This window comes from Mastomys coucha, unplaced genomic scaffold (genome assembly GCF_008632895.1).
Source record: "Mastomys coucha isolate ucsf_1 unplaced genomic scaffold, UCSF_Mcou_1 pScaffold22, whole genome shotgun sequence".
In the NCBI taxonomy this organism is placed as follows: Eukaryota; Metazoa; Chordata; class Mammalia; order Rodentia; family Muridae; genus Mastomys; species Mastomys coucha.
In genome coordinates, this window is record NW_022196905.1 from 88,766,802 (window position 1) to 88,781,491 (window position 14,690).

The 14,690-nt window shown below is 41.4% G+C and overlaps 1 protein-coding gene across 1 annotated transcript in view; it reads left to right on the forward strand.

The window, feature by feature from the left end:
• The window catches only part of Fras1 (Fraser extracellular matrix complex subunit 1), a 415,397-nt gene that overhangs the window by 155,777 nt on the left and 244,930 nt on the right, over nt 1-14,690 (forward strand). Inside the window, exons 3-4 of the mRNA XM_031391220.1 lie at nt 32-139; nt 6,993-7,085. Coding sequence (XP_031247080.1) covers nt 32-139; nt 6,993-7,085 — 201 coding nt within the window. The remainder of the gene's footprint in view (nt 1-31; nt 140-6,992; nt 7,086-14,690) is intronic.

The window sequence follows — 14,690 nt, forward strand, 5'->3', positions numbered from 1 at the left end:
TTTTTAACTCAGAGCGTCTGCTTCCTTGCAGGATGCCACAATTTGGAAGCCTGATTCATGCCAGAACTGTCGTTGCCATGGTGATATTGTGATCTGCAAACCTGTTGTTTGCAAAAACCCTCGGTGTGCCTTTGAGAAGGTATGGTTTCCTAATTGTACCCTAAACTTACCTGTAAAGTCAGCCAATGATCAAATTTTTAAATCTTTCTGGTTAGGTTTTTACATCTATTCCAATCTCTAATTGGAAGATGAAGGAAATTTTCTGTGGGTAAGAATATCTTCATTTTCATTCACTGACCATTTCTGGCAAAGCACTTGGCTAAAGGTTTTACAAATGTCACTTCATTTAGGATGATGGGAGATGAGTGTCATTTTCCATTTTGCAGTGAGAAAAGTAAAGCCTAGAGACTTTAAGCAATTAGCCATGACTTTACAATTAATAAATCGCAGCTCAGATATTTTAGCATTCCAACAGGTACCAGAGCTGGTGACAGCAGCCATGGCACCTCCTTGCCATTGACTGGCTTGAACTCAGGAGTGGCTTCTTTAAAAAGGATTGCAAAACCAGCTTGGGTCTGCTGGCAGCATGGGTCTACTCTGCTGCTGGAACCACGGGAAACAGGAGAACCACATCCCCAACCCGCCCCAGACTCCATCATCTCCCTTATCCAAGAAGCGAAAGGACGTCCATCTCCTTTTCTTCTTTGCCTCTTGTGAAAGTCTTCAGTTTTTTCCTCAGTATATATCTATTTTGTTGGAAAATTGTTTTTCTAGATGCTGGCTCTTGAGTCCTTGTGTTTTTGAAACTCTTACCTTTTAAATGTAAAAATCTGAAACTCTCCAGAGAAGAACACTTTATTCTCTTTAGAAAGCATCCTGTCAGTTTCACAAGCACAGTTTCTTTTTTGTGGTTTATTCCCTTCCCTCTCCCAACAATTAATTTTGAATCTTTCTGCCTCTAGTGGTAATAAAGTTCTCTCTTTTTCTCCCTAACATTAGAATGAAAAAATGTGCTTTAGAGATAGTTAGGGCTTCTCCTCCTGTGATGAAGCACAATGGCCAAACACAACATCAGTTGGAAAGGGGTGTTTTGGCTTACATAGGTCAGATTGCTGTTCATTGAGGGAAGTCAGGGCAGGAACCTGGAGGCAGGACCTGAGTCGGAGGCTATGGAGGAAAGCTGCTTACTGGTTTGCTCTACATGGCTTGGTCACCTTGCTTTCTGTCTGGGCCTGCCCACAACAACCATTGATGACGTTAACACCCCACAGACTTGCCTATAGGCCAATCTTATGGAAGCATTTTTTTCAGTTAAGAGTCCCCTTTCCTAGGTAGGCCTATGTCTGTGTCAAGTTGACCAAAACCAACCAGCATAAATATCTTTTAATTTCTGCATGATATATTTCTGAGAAGCAGTGTGTGTATAGAGATTTAAGTTTGCTAATATTTTATTTGATGCCGTGGATCCTTCTATCAATGGAACAAATGATTCTAAGAAATCACCATTTATAAAGACCATGAAGTTCTTCCTTCTCCTTCTTGACAGAAATGTTTATATTATTACAGAAGAGGCTCTGAGTTGAATGTTAGAGGGTAAAGATTGTAGTGTTGAAAACTAAACATGTTTTAAATTCTTTTACTATCATATATTAATAGTCCAAAGTCATGGGGTTCATTATGGTATTTCCTGTAAAAACAGAGGGACTCTTTGCCAGCTATTTATCTACCTTGAGGATGATAACCAGACTAAATAAACAACTAGAAAAATGTAAGAGCAAAAGAACAATCAATAAATGGAATATAAAATAAACAGACACTATAAAGGAACTACAAATGGCCAACAAATGCATCAAAAATGTTTCATATCTTTAGTCATCAGAAGAAGGCAAATCTAAACTTATCTTATACCAGGGGTCAGTGAACTAAGTTATCAGCTTATTTTGTATTAAGGAAGAATATTTGAGCTGGAGAGATAACTCAGTCAACAAAGTGCATAAGTTCTTGGCTCACAAGCCTGAGGTCCCAAATTCCATCTCTAGAGTCCATGTTAAACAAACAACAAAACACACAACTGGGCATAGTGGTATGTGCTTATAACCTCCTGGGGAGAGAGAGACAGACAGATCTGCAAGGCTTGTTGGGTAACTTAGCCCTTGAGAAGCCAAGGCAAGGGGATTCTGATTTTGAGGCCAGATTCAACCCCTCTCTTAATCTTTTGTTAGTCTCTTGCTTGATCACTCTGCTTCATATTTTGAGCTGCCCTGGCATTCTCTAAATAGTGGAACACACACACACACACACACACACACACACACACACACACACACACACAAACACATACACACACACACACACACCAAAACAAGCAAACAAAAAGCAAACCAACCAACCAACAGTCCAGCCAAAGAACAGTAGAGTACAAAGGTTTCGTGGTAGAAGTATACTTGATATATGCATATACATATGCATAACAAGGCTCTCTCTCTCTCACATACATACACACACACAATGTATATATAGATATATGCAAAACAAAAATAATGGCTTTACATCTTTTAAATGGCTAAAATGTCAAGATCATAATTTTGTAAAAATTGTCTGAAACTCATGTTCTGTATCCATAAATAAAGTTTTATTGAGACACAGACTGCTCACCTGTTTCTGTGCTGCCTTTAGCTGCTTTACCACCTTCATGGTAGTTATGGAGCTCTGATGCGCACAGCATGTGGCCCCAAATGCTAATATTGATTCTCTGGCCCTTTGCAGACAGTTGCAGACAGTTGTTCTGCACCAAACTCAGTATCCATTTTTCCTACTTTTTCTCAACCCAGTGAACCTGTTCTCACATTTCCTCAGGCCAGGAAACTTAAATCACCCAGCACTCCCCACTTTCAGCACAACCCACCCTCAGCCCACTCGCAGATTCCCCAGCTCTTCCAGCACTCCCCAGTTTCTGCATAACCCACCCTCAGCCCACTCGCAGACTCCCCAGCTCTCTCAGCACCCCCACTTTCAGCAAACCTACCTCCAGCCCACTCGCAGACACCCCAGCTCTCTCAGCACCCCCACTTTCAGCACAACCTACCTCCAGCCCACTCGCAGACACCCCAGCTCTGTCAGCACCCCCACTTTCAGCACAACCCACCCTCAGCCCACTCGCAGACTCCCCAGATCTTCCTTCTCGGGCTGCACCACAGGTGTGCTTCCTCTGCTCTCTGCTCTCATGCTGCTCTTTCCCCTGGATTCCCATGGTACCCTCTAAGTTGGTTTGGCTGTTTCTGAACCTGCCTTTTTCACCATAACAGTGGAAGTCAGGATGCTCTATTAAAACTGAAGCCAGCTCATGTTGCTAGCCTCTTGAAACCCCTCCAAGGGCTTCCCTTCCCAATTAAAATAACTACTCACAATTTAATTCATATTGCTGTTGTAGACCTCTAATTAATCTTCGGTTAGCCTTTCTCTTGCTTTCTTTGCTTTTGAAATTGAACCTCATTGCTGTCGCCTGAAAAATGCCCCCAACACAAACACACACGTTTATGTTTGTACATGTTCATACCTTCCCCCTACCCCCATACATATCTGTACTGGCTGGTTTTGTATGACAACTTGACACAGGCTAGATTTATCACAGAGAAGGGAGCTTCAGTAGGGGAAGTGCCTCCATGAAATCCAGCTGTGGGGCATTTTCTCAATTAGTGATCAAGGGGGTAGGGCCCTTTGTGGGTAGTGCCATCCTTGGGCTGGAAGTCTTGGGTTCTATAAGAAAGCAGGCTGAGCAAGCCAGGGGAAGCAAACCAGTAAGGAACATCCCTCCATGGCCTCTGCGTCAGCTCCTGCTTCCTGACCTGCTTAAGTTCCAGTCCTGACTTCCTTTGGTGATAAACAGCAATGTGGAAGTGAGCTGAATAAACCCTTTCCTCCCCAACTTGCTTCTTGGTCATGATGTTTGTGCAGGAATAGAAACCCTGACTAAGACAATATCTGAGAAAGAATACTTTCAGTAGGAACAGAAAAGTGCAACCTTCTTACAGCTGAAGCATACACGATGCATGGCTATCATATGTATGTGTCTATGTGTGAATATATAATGCATATCTATGCATGAAGTCAATTTTTAGTTCTTCACTTTCTTTGAGTCTTGCTGGAATACTCAATGGTATTTTGCTGGAATGGTCTATTAAGAATTATAACTCTCCACCACACATTTCTCCTTCTTCTTCCTCACTTCCTCTTTTTTCTTGGCACTAATTACTATCTGACATACTACATATTTTACTAATTTTGTGGGTACTATCTCTTGTACACTGTATCTCCTTAATGTCTGCAACCATACCCCATACACAGTAGGTATTCAATAAATGCTTTTGAATGACATATAGAAGAATGGTTGAAAAATAAGGTTGAGTCCAACATTCTAGAGAAGTTTGAAGCTGTAATGGGTAGCTGAGAGTTTAATTTCTAATTGCAGTCTAATGACATTTTCATGTATGAGTAGAATATCCAGGTTTCTTTTTTAAAGGATGCTTCTGGTTTTCCAGAGTCAATACATAATATTGTAAAGGAGGATGTCAGTCCAGAGGCAATGAGAGCAAGCCAGGGAAGAGAAGGAATATCTGAGCTACTTCGGTGGTTGGTGCACATGTGCAGCAGGAAACCCTCAAGGGTTTCCCCTAAGGGAATTGGCATAGTTGTCAACTTAATCTGAAATGAAATGAGTGCTGGAAGCGCCAAGATCTATAATACACTCCACATTCATATAACTTTTATTATAGCATATTACTGTAAATGTTCTGAGAATTATATTATTAGCTATTACTGTTAATCATATTCATTTTAGTTTACAAGTTAAATATTACCATAGATGTATATGTATAGACAAAAAGCACAATGCATATAAGACTTGGTATGTCTGTAGTTCAGCTATCTCGGGGGGTAGGGTGTGTCCCAGGGTATTGGCTATAGAAACAAGAGACTATCATAAGCATTTGGTAGCTGTGATGTATAATTATTAAATTATTCTCATTATTATCATTTGTTGATTTGCCCAGAACCTAAACAATTTATCTTGCTGGCTCCTCTGTAGTCTTCATTGATAGATCTTGTTCATGCAGCCAATATCCAGTGCTACAGTGTAAACTTTAGAGGGACAGTTGGCCAGTGTGCTGTCTTGCTACAGCCATTCTGAGTCATGGCAAGAGGTAGCAGGAGTCCCCCATGTCTTATTTTTCAGGTGCGTGCACACAGAATTCTTGGCGGCTTCTTTAGCGCATGTCTGTATGGTTCCCCTAGACATTCAGTAGATTGAACCAAGCTAGGAACATCCTCTCTCTTCCCCCACAGCCACTCACAAATAAAGAATATTATATTTTGAAATGTTGTTTTGAAGGCTGAATCTGAAGACTAGTGTGTTCTAGAGAATGCAGAAAACTAATCTGGGGGCATGAAATATCCCTTGGAATTTTCCATTCCACCTGCTTTTCTCTCTTGCTCCCTGATTTCTTGTTGTTAAGCAGCAATTGGATTATCTCATTTCCTATCTGTATGGAATGCTTAGTGGGAGTTATGCTAATATAGTTTCCATTGCTCTCTTGGCAGAGATTAAAGTGTGGTTTCCCTTTCAGGTTCAGAGGACACTCTTCTGAAAAGGCATTAATATTGCATAGCAGGCTCAGCTTCATAAAATCTCATATATAAACTTTGTTCCTTATCAATCAAATAAGGATAATTTGATGATTGCTGTTATGGATGGGTTTCTGTAGTAGATTTATAGTTGTAAAATATTCATTGTTTCTTATTTATCCTTTCAGATGTAGTTAGATGAACTGAGAAAACTCTGTCTCTCTCTGTGACTCCATCTCTCTGTCTCTGTGTCTGCATCTGTCTCTGTCTCTCTCTGTCTCTCTCTGTCTCTCTCTGTCTCTCTCTGTCTCTCTGTCTCTCTGTCTCTCTCTATCTCTCTCTCTCTCTCTCTCTCTCTCTCTCTGTGTGTGTGTGTGTGTGTGTGTGTAATGGAAATAACCAAAGATGACAATAAGAAAGGTGGACGGTAGCATTAACACACATGTTAAACTTGTTTTGATTTTTCTGAGTAACTGAGTTGGAGACCTCCACCTTGTGGATGGTCATGTCTCCCTGGCTAACATGGGTCTCTAACCACTGTAGTCTGCTCATGGGAAAGGTCCATAGTTCTTAACGATAACTGACCCCTTTGTTTTCCTTGAGGTCAGAACTCAGCACATGTTTACCATGTGTGCTCTACCCCAGAGCTACGTCCTTTGCTCCTATATTGTGATATCTTTGAAGCAAATTTTTCATGGTGCCAGATGCCTTATTAGTATACAGGAGAGATGAATCCTGGGTTATCTTCTTTTGAAAATATCATGATTGGCAACTATAGAAGCCTCAAGAACAGCTCTTCATTGGCAGCTAGGAATCCTTCTCAGTTTTCCTTGTGGATCAGCCAGTGCCTCCACCATGGTGCCACATCCTGTCAAAACTTTGCCTTTCAATCTCTTCTGCTTCCAGATGTGAACCAGGACCCCGGGACCTCAGCTCCCCATTCCCCTCTCCTTCCTGTAGTAGGCCTTGGAGCAGAGCTGAAGATCTTGCTCTGGAGCAGTTTCCTGCTCCTGAATCTCTTCTTTTTCCAAGACAGGCAAACAATACAGTTAGTGGAAGCAAGCGCATTTCTCAGTCCATCTGCTTTCCTCGTGGCAGCATCTCTCTTGGAAACAATTCACCACCCCATTACCTTTCCGTGTGAAAACACACAGGGGATTGGCTTTTGGTGTTCTCTTTTTTTTCTGTTTCAAAGAAAGGATTTTCCAAAAAGCACTTCTTAGCAGGGACTCCTTTGTGTTGGTTTATTTACTTTACCTTGTCAATGTCATCTGTGGAAACGCAGGAGGGTTAGGGAATCTCAGAGGTTTAGGGGTCTGATGAACTAGTGTTTGCTGCTGCGATTTCATACTGAGCTGCTCTTAAATACCCAGGGAGAAGTGCTGTGGATCGCCCCCAACCAGTGCTGCCCACAGTGTGCACCTAGGACTCTTGGCTCTTGTCACCATGAGGGAAAAATCCATGAGGTAAGTGTTCTCTGCCCTAAAGCTCAAGGTGCATTTGTGGGTTATTGACAGAAGAAAGCCTAGTGTGTTGGGGGGTTGTTTTGTTTTTCTTTGCCTAGCCTGACTACAGAGGTAGGAGGCTCCTCTGGCTCTCTGTAGGTGCTTGCTTTTTTTTTTTTAACAAGATGAAAAGCATGCTATTTATTCCATAAGCTTTACATAAATATTTGTACATTGAGTTTGTGTCTCCATAAAGAGTAGGCTGAGAATGTTGATGTTGAAGAGCTCGTGGTGTTGAATAATAACAGTACCCACTATCTTCCTTTTGTATATTACATATAGATTTTTTTCTTTGATAATTTTTGATAGCTCTGAGCTGGTGAGTAGGGTGGATGGAGCTACTCCCATGTCAAAGTCGAAAACAGGTTGCAGAGAGCTTGAACCACTTGCCCACTTGTTATCAAATGATGAAATCTAGCTGAGAATTTTATCTTTCGACTCATAGCTCAAGGATGTTTCCCTTCAGATAGATTTTTCAGTTTCAGGGCATCAACCTTAGAGATATTGTTTTGGGACCCTTCTAGGAACTGTAGGAGCCCAGTGCCTTCCCTAGCTTTTCCTCACTGGGTTGTGAAGAGCAATCCTCAGTCGTGAAAACAAGGAACGTCTGCGGGTATGGGCAAACATTTCTTATTACCCTTTCCTGTCCTCCATCACGAACCAGAGGCCTGAGAATCTCTCCCAAAGATTTATGTTTTACTCCTTAGACTGTACTTCCTGAATCCGACAGGCTTAACGTAGATACTAAATACTAATTTAAATACAACATTGTAAGATTTATTGTAGAAATTACAAAAAGTATCCCTTTCTACCCTTGCTAAAACATTACCCTGTCCTACAAGGTAAAGTTGCACACACTGAAAAAAGAAAGGCTCTTTGCATTAGTACTCATCTTCCACCTGATACAGAATGTTCCTAGAGTTAGCATCTCTGCCTATTCAGGAGAGAGCATGGATTAGTGGATTTGATAAGCCCACTCTCAGGCACTATTCAGTATATGCACATAGCACCCACTGAGCACAATGCTCACATCCCCATGGACCAGATCATCTTACTTGGCCCACTGTCTCCTAGTAACAGTAGGAAACAGCTCTTTACGGTCCGCACAATGTCTTGCTGAAAGACGCCGAAACAGGATGTGCGCTGCAAAGGTCTTGATCCCACCTGTCAATATGTGCTGCCTGAGCCAGTCTGTTTTCTAAGGGGTGTTACCCTGAACTGCCACACATGATCCCTGTGAAGTGGGGGCATTGCAGGAATGACTGGTGATGGGATTAATGCCAGTTCATCATGATTAGAACAGGTGTGTTGTTCCAGTTGGCTAAAATCCATGCTGGATGTTAGAAGTACAGGAGATACTAAGCAGTCAAAATAAAATCAGGATCTTGGCTGGGAGAGAGAAAGCCAGATACATCGAAAAGATTTGGTACCAGTAATAGGTACCAAATCAGAGCTGATAGATGTAAAAGTGATTTAAGAGCACCTTTACAGGGGCTATGTTTGCAATTCAGCATGGGTCACTCAGTGGGGACCATCTGTTTACTTATATAAAATTTGTATACATGTATAATCTTATGTTTAAATTGTCTGAGAACATTAACAACCATTTGAACACCTTCATATACTCATCTTGGCCTGTTAAACTAACCTAGAACTTGGCACTGACCCTACTCCAAGTTAGGTATTCAGTAAATATTGATGGGTGGAAGACTCAGGCCATTACTCAATGGTGTCTTCATCTTCTCTGTGACCTTATTCCTGGGTTATGTAGTCACTATTTTGTTTGGCCAGGCATTTCTAAGCCATAGATCTCTTGTGGGTTAGTTATAAATCCCCTGTGCCTTTTTATTTTGCCTTTCCTTCTGTGCCCCCCGCCCCCTTGCAGCTCACCCCTGCTGCAGTAATGTTGAAAGCTCCACACTGGATAGGAACATGTCCATGCATGGCTTCCTATATGTACTTTCAAAATGTATCCCCTTAGAAAATGCCTTCATTATATTTGCAGTCCTTGAAATAACTGCAAAAAGGGTTCCATTTTGAGAACTGTGGCTTGGCTGGGAAATCGTTCATGGTCAACTTCTTCAAAATAGACCTGGAGACTGATTCTTTGTAAAGTTGTGATACAATCAAATTTCACCAGAAGTTACAGTGATTACATTCTTTGTCTTCTTACTCCCCAAGCCCCACCATAACCTCTAGGTTCTCTTCCAAATCCAGTGTTACTGATTTTCCTGAGCAGGTGACACCTGTTTTTGTCTGAGCCTACCCTTGTCATTCACATTGCTAGGGGTTTTCCCTGGATCTCAGCTCCCCACCCTCACCTCTCCCTTTCCTTTCAGCTTACTTTAGTTTTCACTGTAGCAAGCCTCTCTCTGGCTGCTGCCTCAAATCTCAGAGGGCTGATTCCAGTGACTTCCCTGGCAGCTGAAAGTTTGCCTAGTGTTTTAGGTCTTTGCTGTTGTGTTCCAAAGTGGAAGCTTGAGCCAGTGAGAGATTTAGCAGGGGCTTGCTGGTATCCTAGGTGTGACAGGAAGTTGAAGTGATACTGTCCCCAGTAACCATGGTTCAAGCTCAGAGAAATCAACAGAAGGCTGAGTTCAGGGCCATGTGGTAGATACCCTGCAGTGAAAAGCTAAACCCAGAAAAGGATGTCTTGTCTGCAGGAGTCAATATCATATACAACTCCCAACTCAGCAAGCCAGCAGAAGTAGGGAAAACTCTGGAGCTTTTTGGCTGCCTCCGGGTTGTTTAGGAGTGCATGGTAGCATAGATTGTTATAGCCAGGACTGGGGAAAGATGGCTTTATCTCTAACCTCTCCTATGAGATCTCTATACATTCTCCTTGGGATCTTGCCAACCTTGCCAAGCAGTCAGGGCACAAGCCTCAAATGGAGGTACTCCATTTGAGTAAACAAATGATTGTTTTCTTGTCCCTGTATGGTTGGCTCATAAAGAGGAGGGGGAAGCACCATTAATCTTTTCTCTCTTCCTCACTCATTTAATTCTAACACATAATAACTTGAGTCTAAGAAGAAAGCGCATAAAGATTCACCAAAGACAGAAAGCATCAGGAGGCAACAGGCAACGGCTCATGTGACTCCTACGGAGCAAAGAGAGGCGTAGGGAGCCTGGACACTTACATCCCTCTCCATGAGGGCAAAGGACAACTAAATTATGTATGTGAGAGAAGAAATGAATATTGAATGCATTCTTGTTCTACTCAAAGTGGAAGGTATAATTATAAAAATGCACTGAATACTCTGAGACATTTAGTATTCTGAATTTATACCCTTAAAACTCGAACAAATTATGTGAAGAAAAAAATATATATATTTTGTTCTTTTCAGCAAGCCAGGCAGATCCTTTATGACCATATCTATCCTTTGGACTTAGGTCAACACTCACTAACTTGTTAGTGGACTGCACAGAAGAGTATATGTAAGATGTTGTCTGTAGGATTTGCTATTGCTAATTTTGGCAAGTGCCAAAATTCTCACATTTTCAAAGGGTATTAATGAGGTTAAAATGGCATAGCAAAAACTGGTTCTTGTGGGAGCACTGCCTGATGCATGTGTTACTCCTTGATTTTATATAGTGCTCTTTGCTGTCACAGTGTTTATTAAAAATAATGCATTTGTAAATGGGTATGGAAAACCCTGTGAAATTTTTTATATAGATATAAATAACATTTGGCATGTGCAGGACCCCTTGATCTTTAGGCTGAGTGTTTTGCATGCATTACCAATCAATCCTCAGAGCAATCTGGGGACGGATAAGACACTTATTCAGGGATAGAGGCAGAAGATAAAAATGGAGGGTGATATTTGTGACTCATCCTCTCATGAGATGAGGGATTAATTTTCCTCCCTTGCCCTGTGCACTTTGGATCACGTGCAGGAGATAGCTGTGTGGCTTTGACATACAACAATGGAGTCTCCATCCTGAATGATCTTTGGTATTCTTATAATTCTCAAGTTTTTAGAAAGGGAGAAGCCACTGTGCTTAATTTCATGTCTCCTGAATGAGATGATAGATTCACATGATCACAGAGCCCGAAGGTACTAAAGAGCTTTACTAACACAGCCCTTTCATTTTACAAATGAGAAACCTTGGTGATTGACAGGCTGTTATTACAGTTAATTTTTGTGGTCTGTGTCTGAAAGGTGGTGTGGTTATAGAAACAAGTCAGTGACTTCTTTTTTTTTTTTTTTTAAACAAAAAGCAAAGTCTTGTTATAGTGAACTTAAATGTCTAGACACTTGGAAATATGGCTATTTGTCTATGGCCATAAAACCCTGTATGTGCTCAACCTCATCTGATCTCAGAAACAAAGCAGGGTAGAAGTTGGTTAGTACTGGGATGGGAGGAGTAGCTTTCTCTTAATAAAGTCTCTCCCTTTCAGTTGTTTTATATAATATTCAGAGTTGACTTACATTAGGTGATTCATTGATTTCAAATAGTTATTTCAAAAGTTATAGTGTTTTCTGAACAATTGTGCAATAGAAAAATATAAAAGCAAAACTAAAATCCATAACTAATGCCAGTGTCCTGAAAGCACTGTTACCAGTCTCTTGAGTGTTATTTTCTGTTGTTGGAAGGAGAGGTGGCAAACGAGGGAGGCAGATGAGCAGGTAGGTAGGTAGATAACACATGTAAAAGTGTGGTCACACAGAAGGAAGCATATCCAATGCATGCTTTCTGTCTCCCCCTTTTCTGTAATAACGCTATAGCTACTTCCCAGGCACACTCTTGGAGAACCTTATTCTCTGTTGGTGGCTGTGAGCGTGGTTTTACATTTTTCACTAAAAGGTTGCACTTTCACTATAAGGAACAAGGTGGAATCCATAAGCTGAAGCAGTTTTACATGTCATTGATTATTTTCTTCAGATAACTTTTTAAAAGTTAAATTAGCAGGGCAAAGCATCTCTTAAGAAAAAACCCAGCCTACCAAACAAACAAACAGCAAACAAACAAAAGCCGGGGAAACCCATGGGCTCATTGTGGAAGATAGGGCAGGATCAAACCCCTGCTTTTATTTATAAAATGTTTGAAAGGTTTAGCTGACAAGCACGACTAGAAACTATCCAGGTGCTTCCTCTGATGGTTGATGTGTGTGTATACTGTGAAGTGACATCAATGTCAAGCTAATTACAATAGCCATCACCACCCACGCCACACATTAGATCTTGGAATCATCTTCTCTCACATCTGAAAGGACGTGTCACCTATGTGGCATTTACCTACTACTGTTCTACTGTAGACTCCGTCAACCACTGCTGTATCCATGTGAGTCCCTCTGAATGCCCACATAGGCCCTAGTTACCTCTTCGACGTGGTACCTTGTGAACCTTTTTTCTAAAGCCCCTAGTGATGTAACACTGTTACATCATTTCATTTTTATACACAAGGAAGCAAGATTGACCTAATCCCACTCGAAAGGTAAACAAGGCCTAATCTGGGACCTGAAAGTGTGCAGGCTAGTGCAGGAAATGCTTGTCTTAGCCATAGCACTGTGTGTACAAGTGCCTGCTTGCCTTCTCTGGAAGTCTGTCTGGAGGAGAGAATAGTATGATAGTAAGCAGAGACCCAGATTGCTGGGTTACTATGACTATCTGGTACTAAGTTGTTACAGAAATATCCCAGGGTTTTCCTAATTCCATAATATTAGACTTGGCATGCTTGCACCATAATGGAGTACTGATTTGTTCAATTAAGGCTCCTTTGTGTTTCAGACGGGAAACTAATTTAGATGCCAGTTTGAAATAGCAAGAGAATTGCTTTTACAACTTCTAGGTGTAATTGCTAGGTTATGTTTTGGTGACTAAATGTGTAGAATGCGTGATACTTTGATAAGAACCCATATATGATGTGTGTTGAAGTACACCCGTCATAGCTAGCTTTAAAAGACACAAATGGGAATGGGGTGCAGTATTTTGGAAAGTATTTGTCAAACTAGTTTCACTATGTATCTTGGGAACTAAAGCATTTGATCATTCTGAAACTAAGTGCTGGGGTAGCTGTTCTTCTAATCAGGTAGTATACACATAGATGGTGATATGCTGGTTCATTTGGCATCACATCTGAGGATGAATGATTTAAATACTTTGGGTACTGCCTAAAATATATACCACCCCATCATGGAAGATTGTGAAATCCTAGCACAATGTAGGTTTAAAGGTTCTATATATATGTGGCTTGACAGCTTTCCTGGGACCATCTTTCGCTCTACACAGTTTGTAAGAAAACTGGTTAGAGCAAGGGACTCCTTTGGTCCTTCTACTTAATTCCTAGGAATGTGAGATCAGTGAGTGTGTATGTGTCAGTATGGAGGGAGGGAGAGAGAGAGAGAGAGAGAGAGAGAGAGAGAGAGAGAGAGAGAGAGAGAGAGAGAGAGAATATAGTTGTGAATATGAGTGAGGATATGTAGACTAATAAGGAGGGAAAGTTAAAGAAGGAGGCAGATTTAAGTGAGAGCTATTAGAAGGCCAGGGGTGTAGCTCAGTGGCAGTTGAGTGTGTGTATAGCATCTGAAAGATCTTGAGTTCAGTCCCCACCCAACGCCTCCCATATTAAAGAATAACTTGATAGACTATGCATGGTGACACTCTATTGCATTCCCTGTTGCTTGACAGACTGAAGCAAGAGGATCACTTAACCCAAGGAGTTTGAGGCCAACATAAACAGCGTCTTGAGTGTTCATCTCAAAATGTGATTGAGCTATTGTGTATAACCCTGAAGGTGTATTTGTATCCATTTTACTTTGGGATTCATAATTTTTTTTTCCAAACGATGGATGTGATAGTATTAATTGTCAACTTGACGATCTAGAATTAGCTAAGAGAGGTATCTGAGCATGACTGTAGAGTCTTCCTTTGATTGCATCAGTGGTAATGGGAACACTTACCAGTTCTGAGTGACAATGTTCCCTAGACGGGGTCCTGGACTGTATAGGTGGAGAAAGGCTGAGCAGTGACCTGCACTGCTTCCTGACTGTTCATTTGATGGAATAATCAACTGCTTCATGCTTCTGCCACCTTAACCCCCTTGCTGTGAATCTACAACTTGACCTGTGAACCACAACAAGTTGCTTTTGTCAGAGTATCATGACAGTGGGAAAAGAAACTAAGATGATGGCAGTGGAGTCATCTGCTTTCTTCTTCCATCTTTCTGAAACTTTCAAACACAATTTTGGAGGTTGTCTTAGTTAGGGTTTTATTGCTGTGAACAGATACCATGACCAATGCAAGTCTTCTAAGGGACAGCATTTAACTGGGGTTGGCTTACAGGTTCAGAGGTTCAGTCCGTTATCATCAAGGTGGGAACATGGTAGCATCAAGACAGGCATGGTGCAGGAGGAGTTGAGAGTTCTAAATCTTCATCTGAAGGCTGCTAGCAGATACTTACTTCCAGGCAACTAGGATGAGAGTCTTAAAGCCCACACCCACAGTGGCACACCTATTCCAACAGGCCACACTTTCTAATAGTGCCATTTCCTGGGATGAGCATATGCAAATCATAACAGAGGTATTCAAAAGAAAGTATACCTTTAAATTGTCTCTGGCAGAC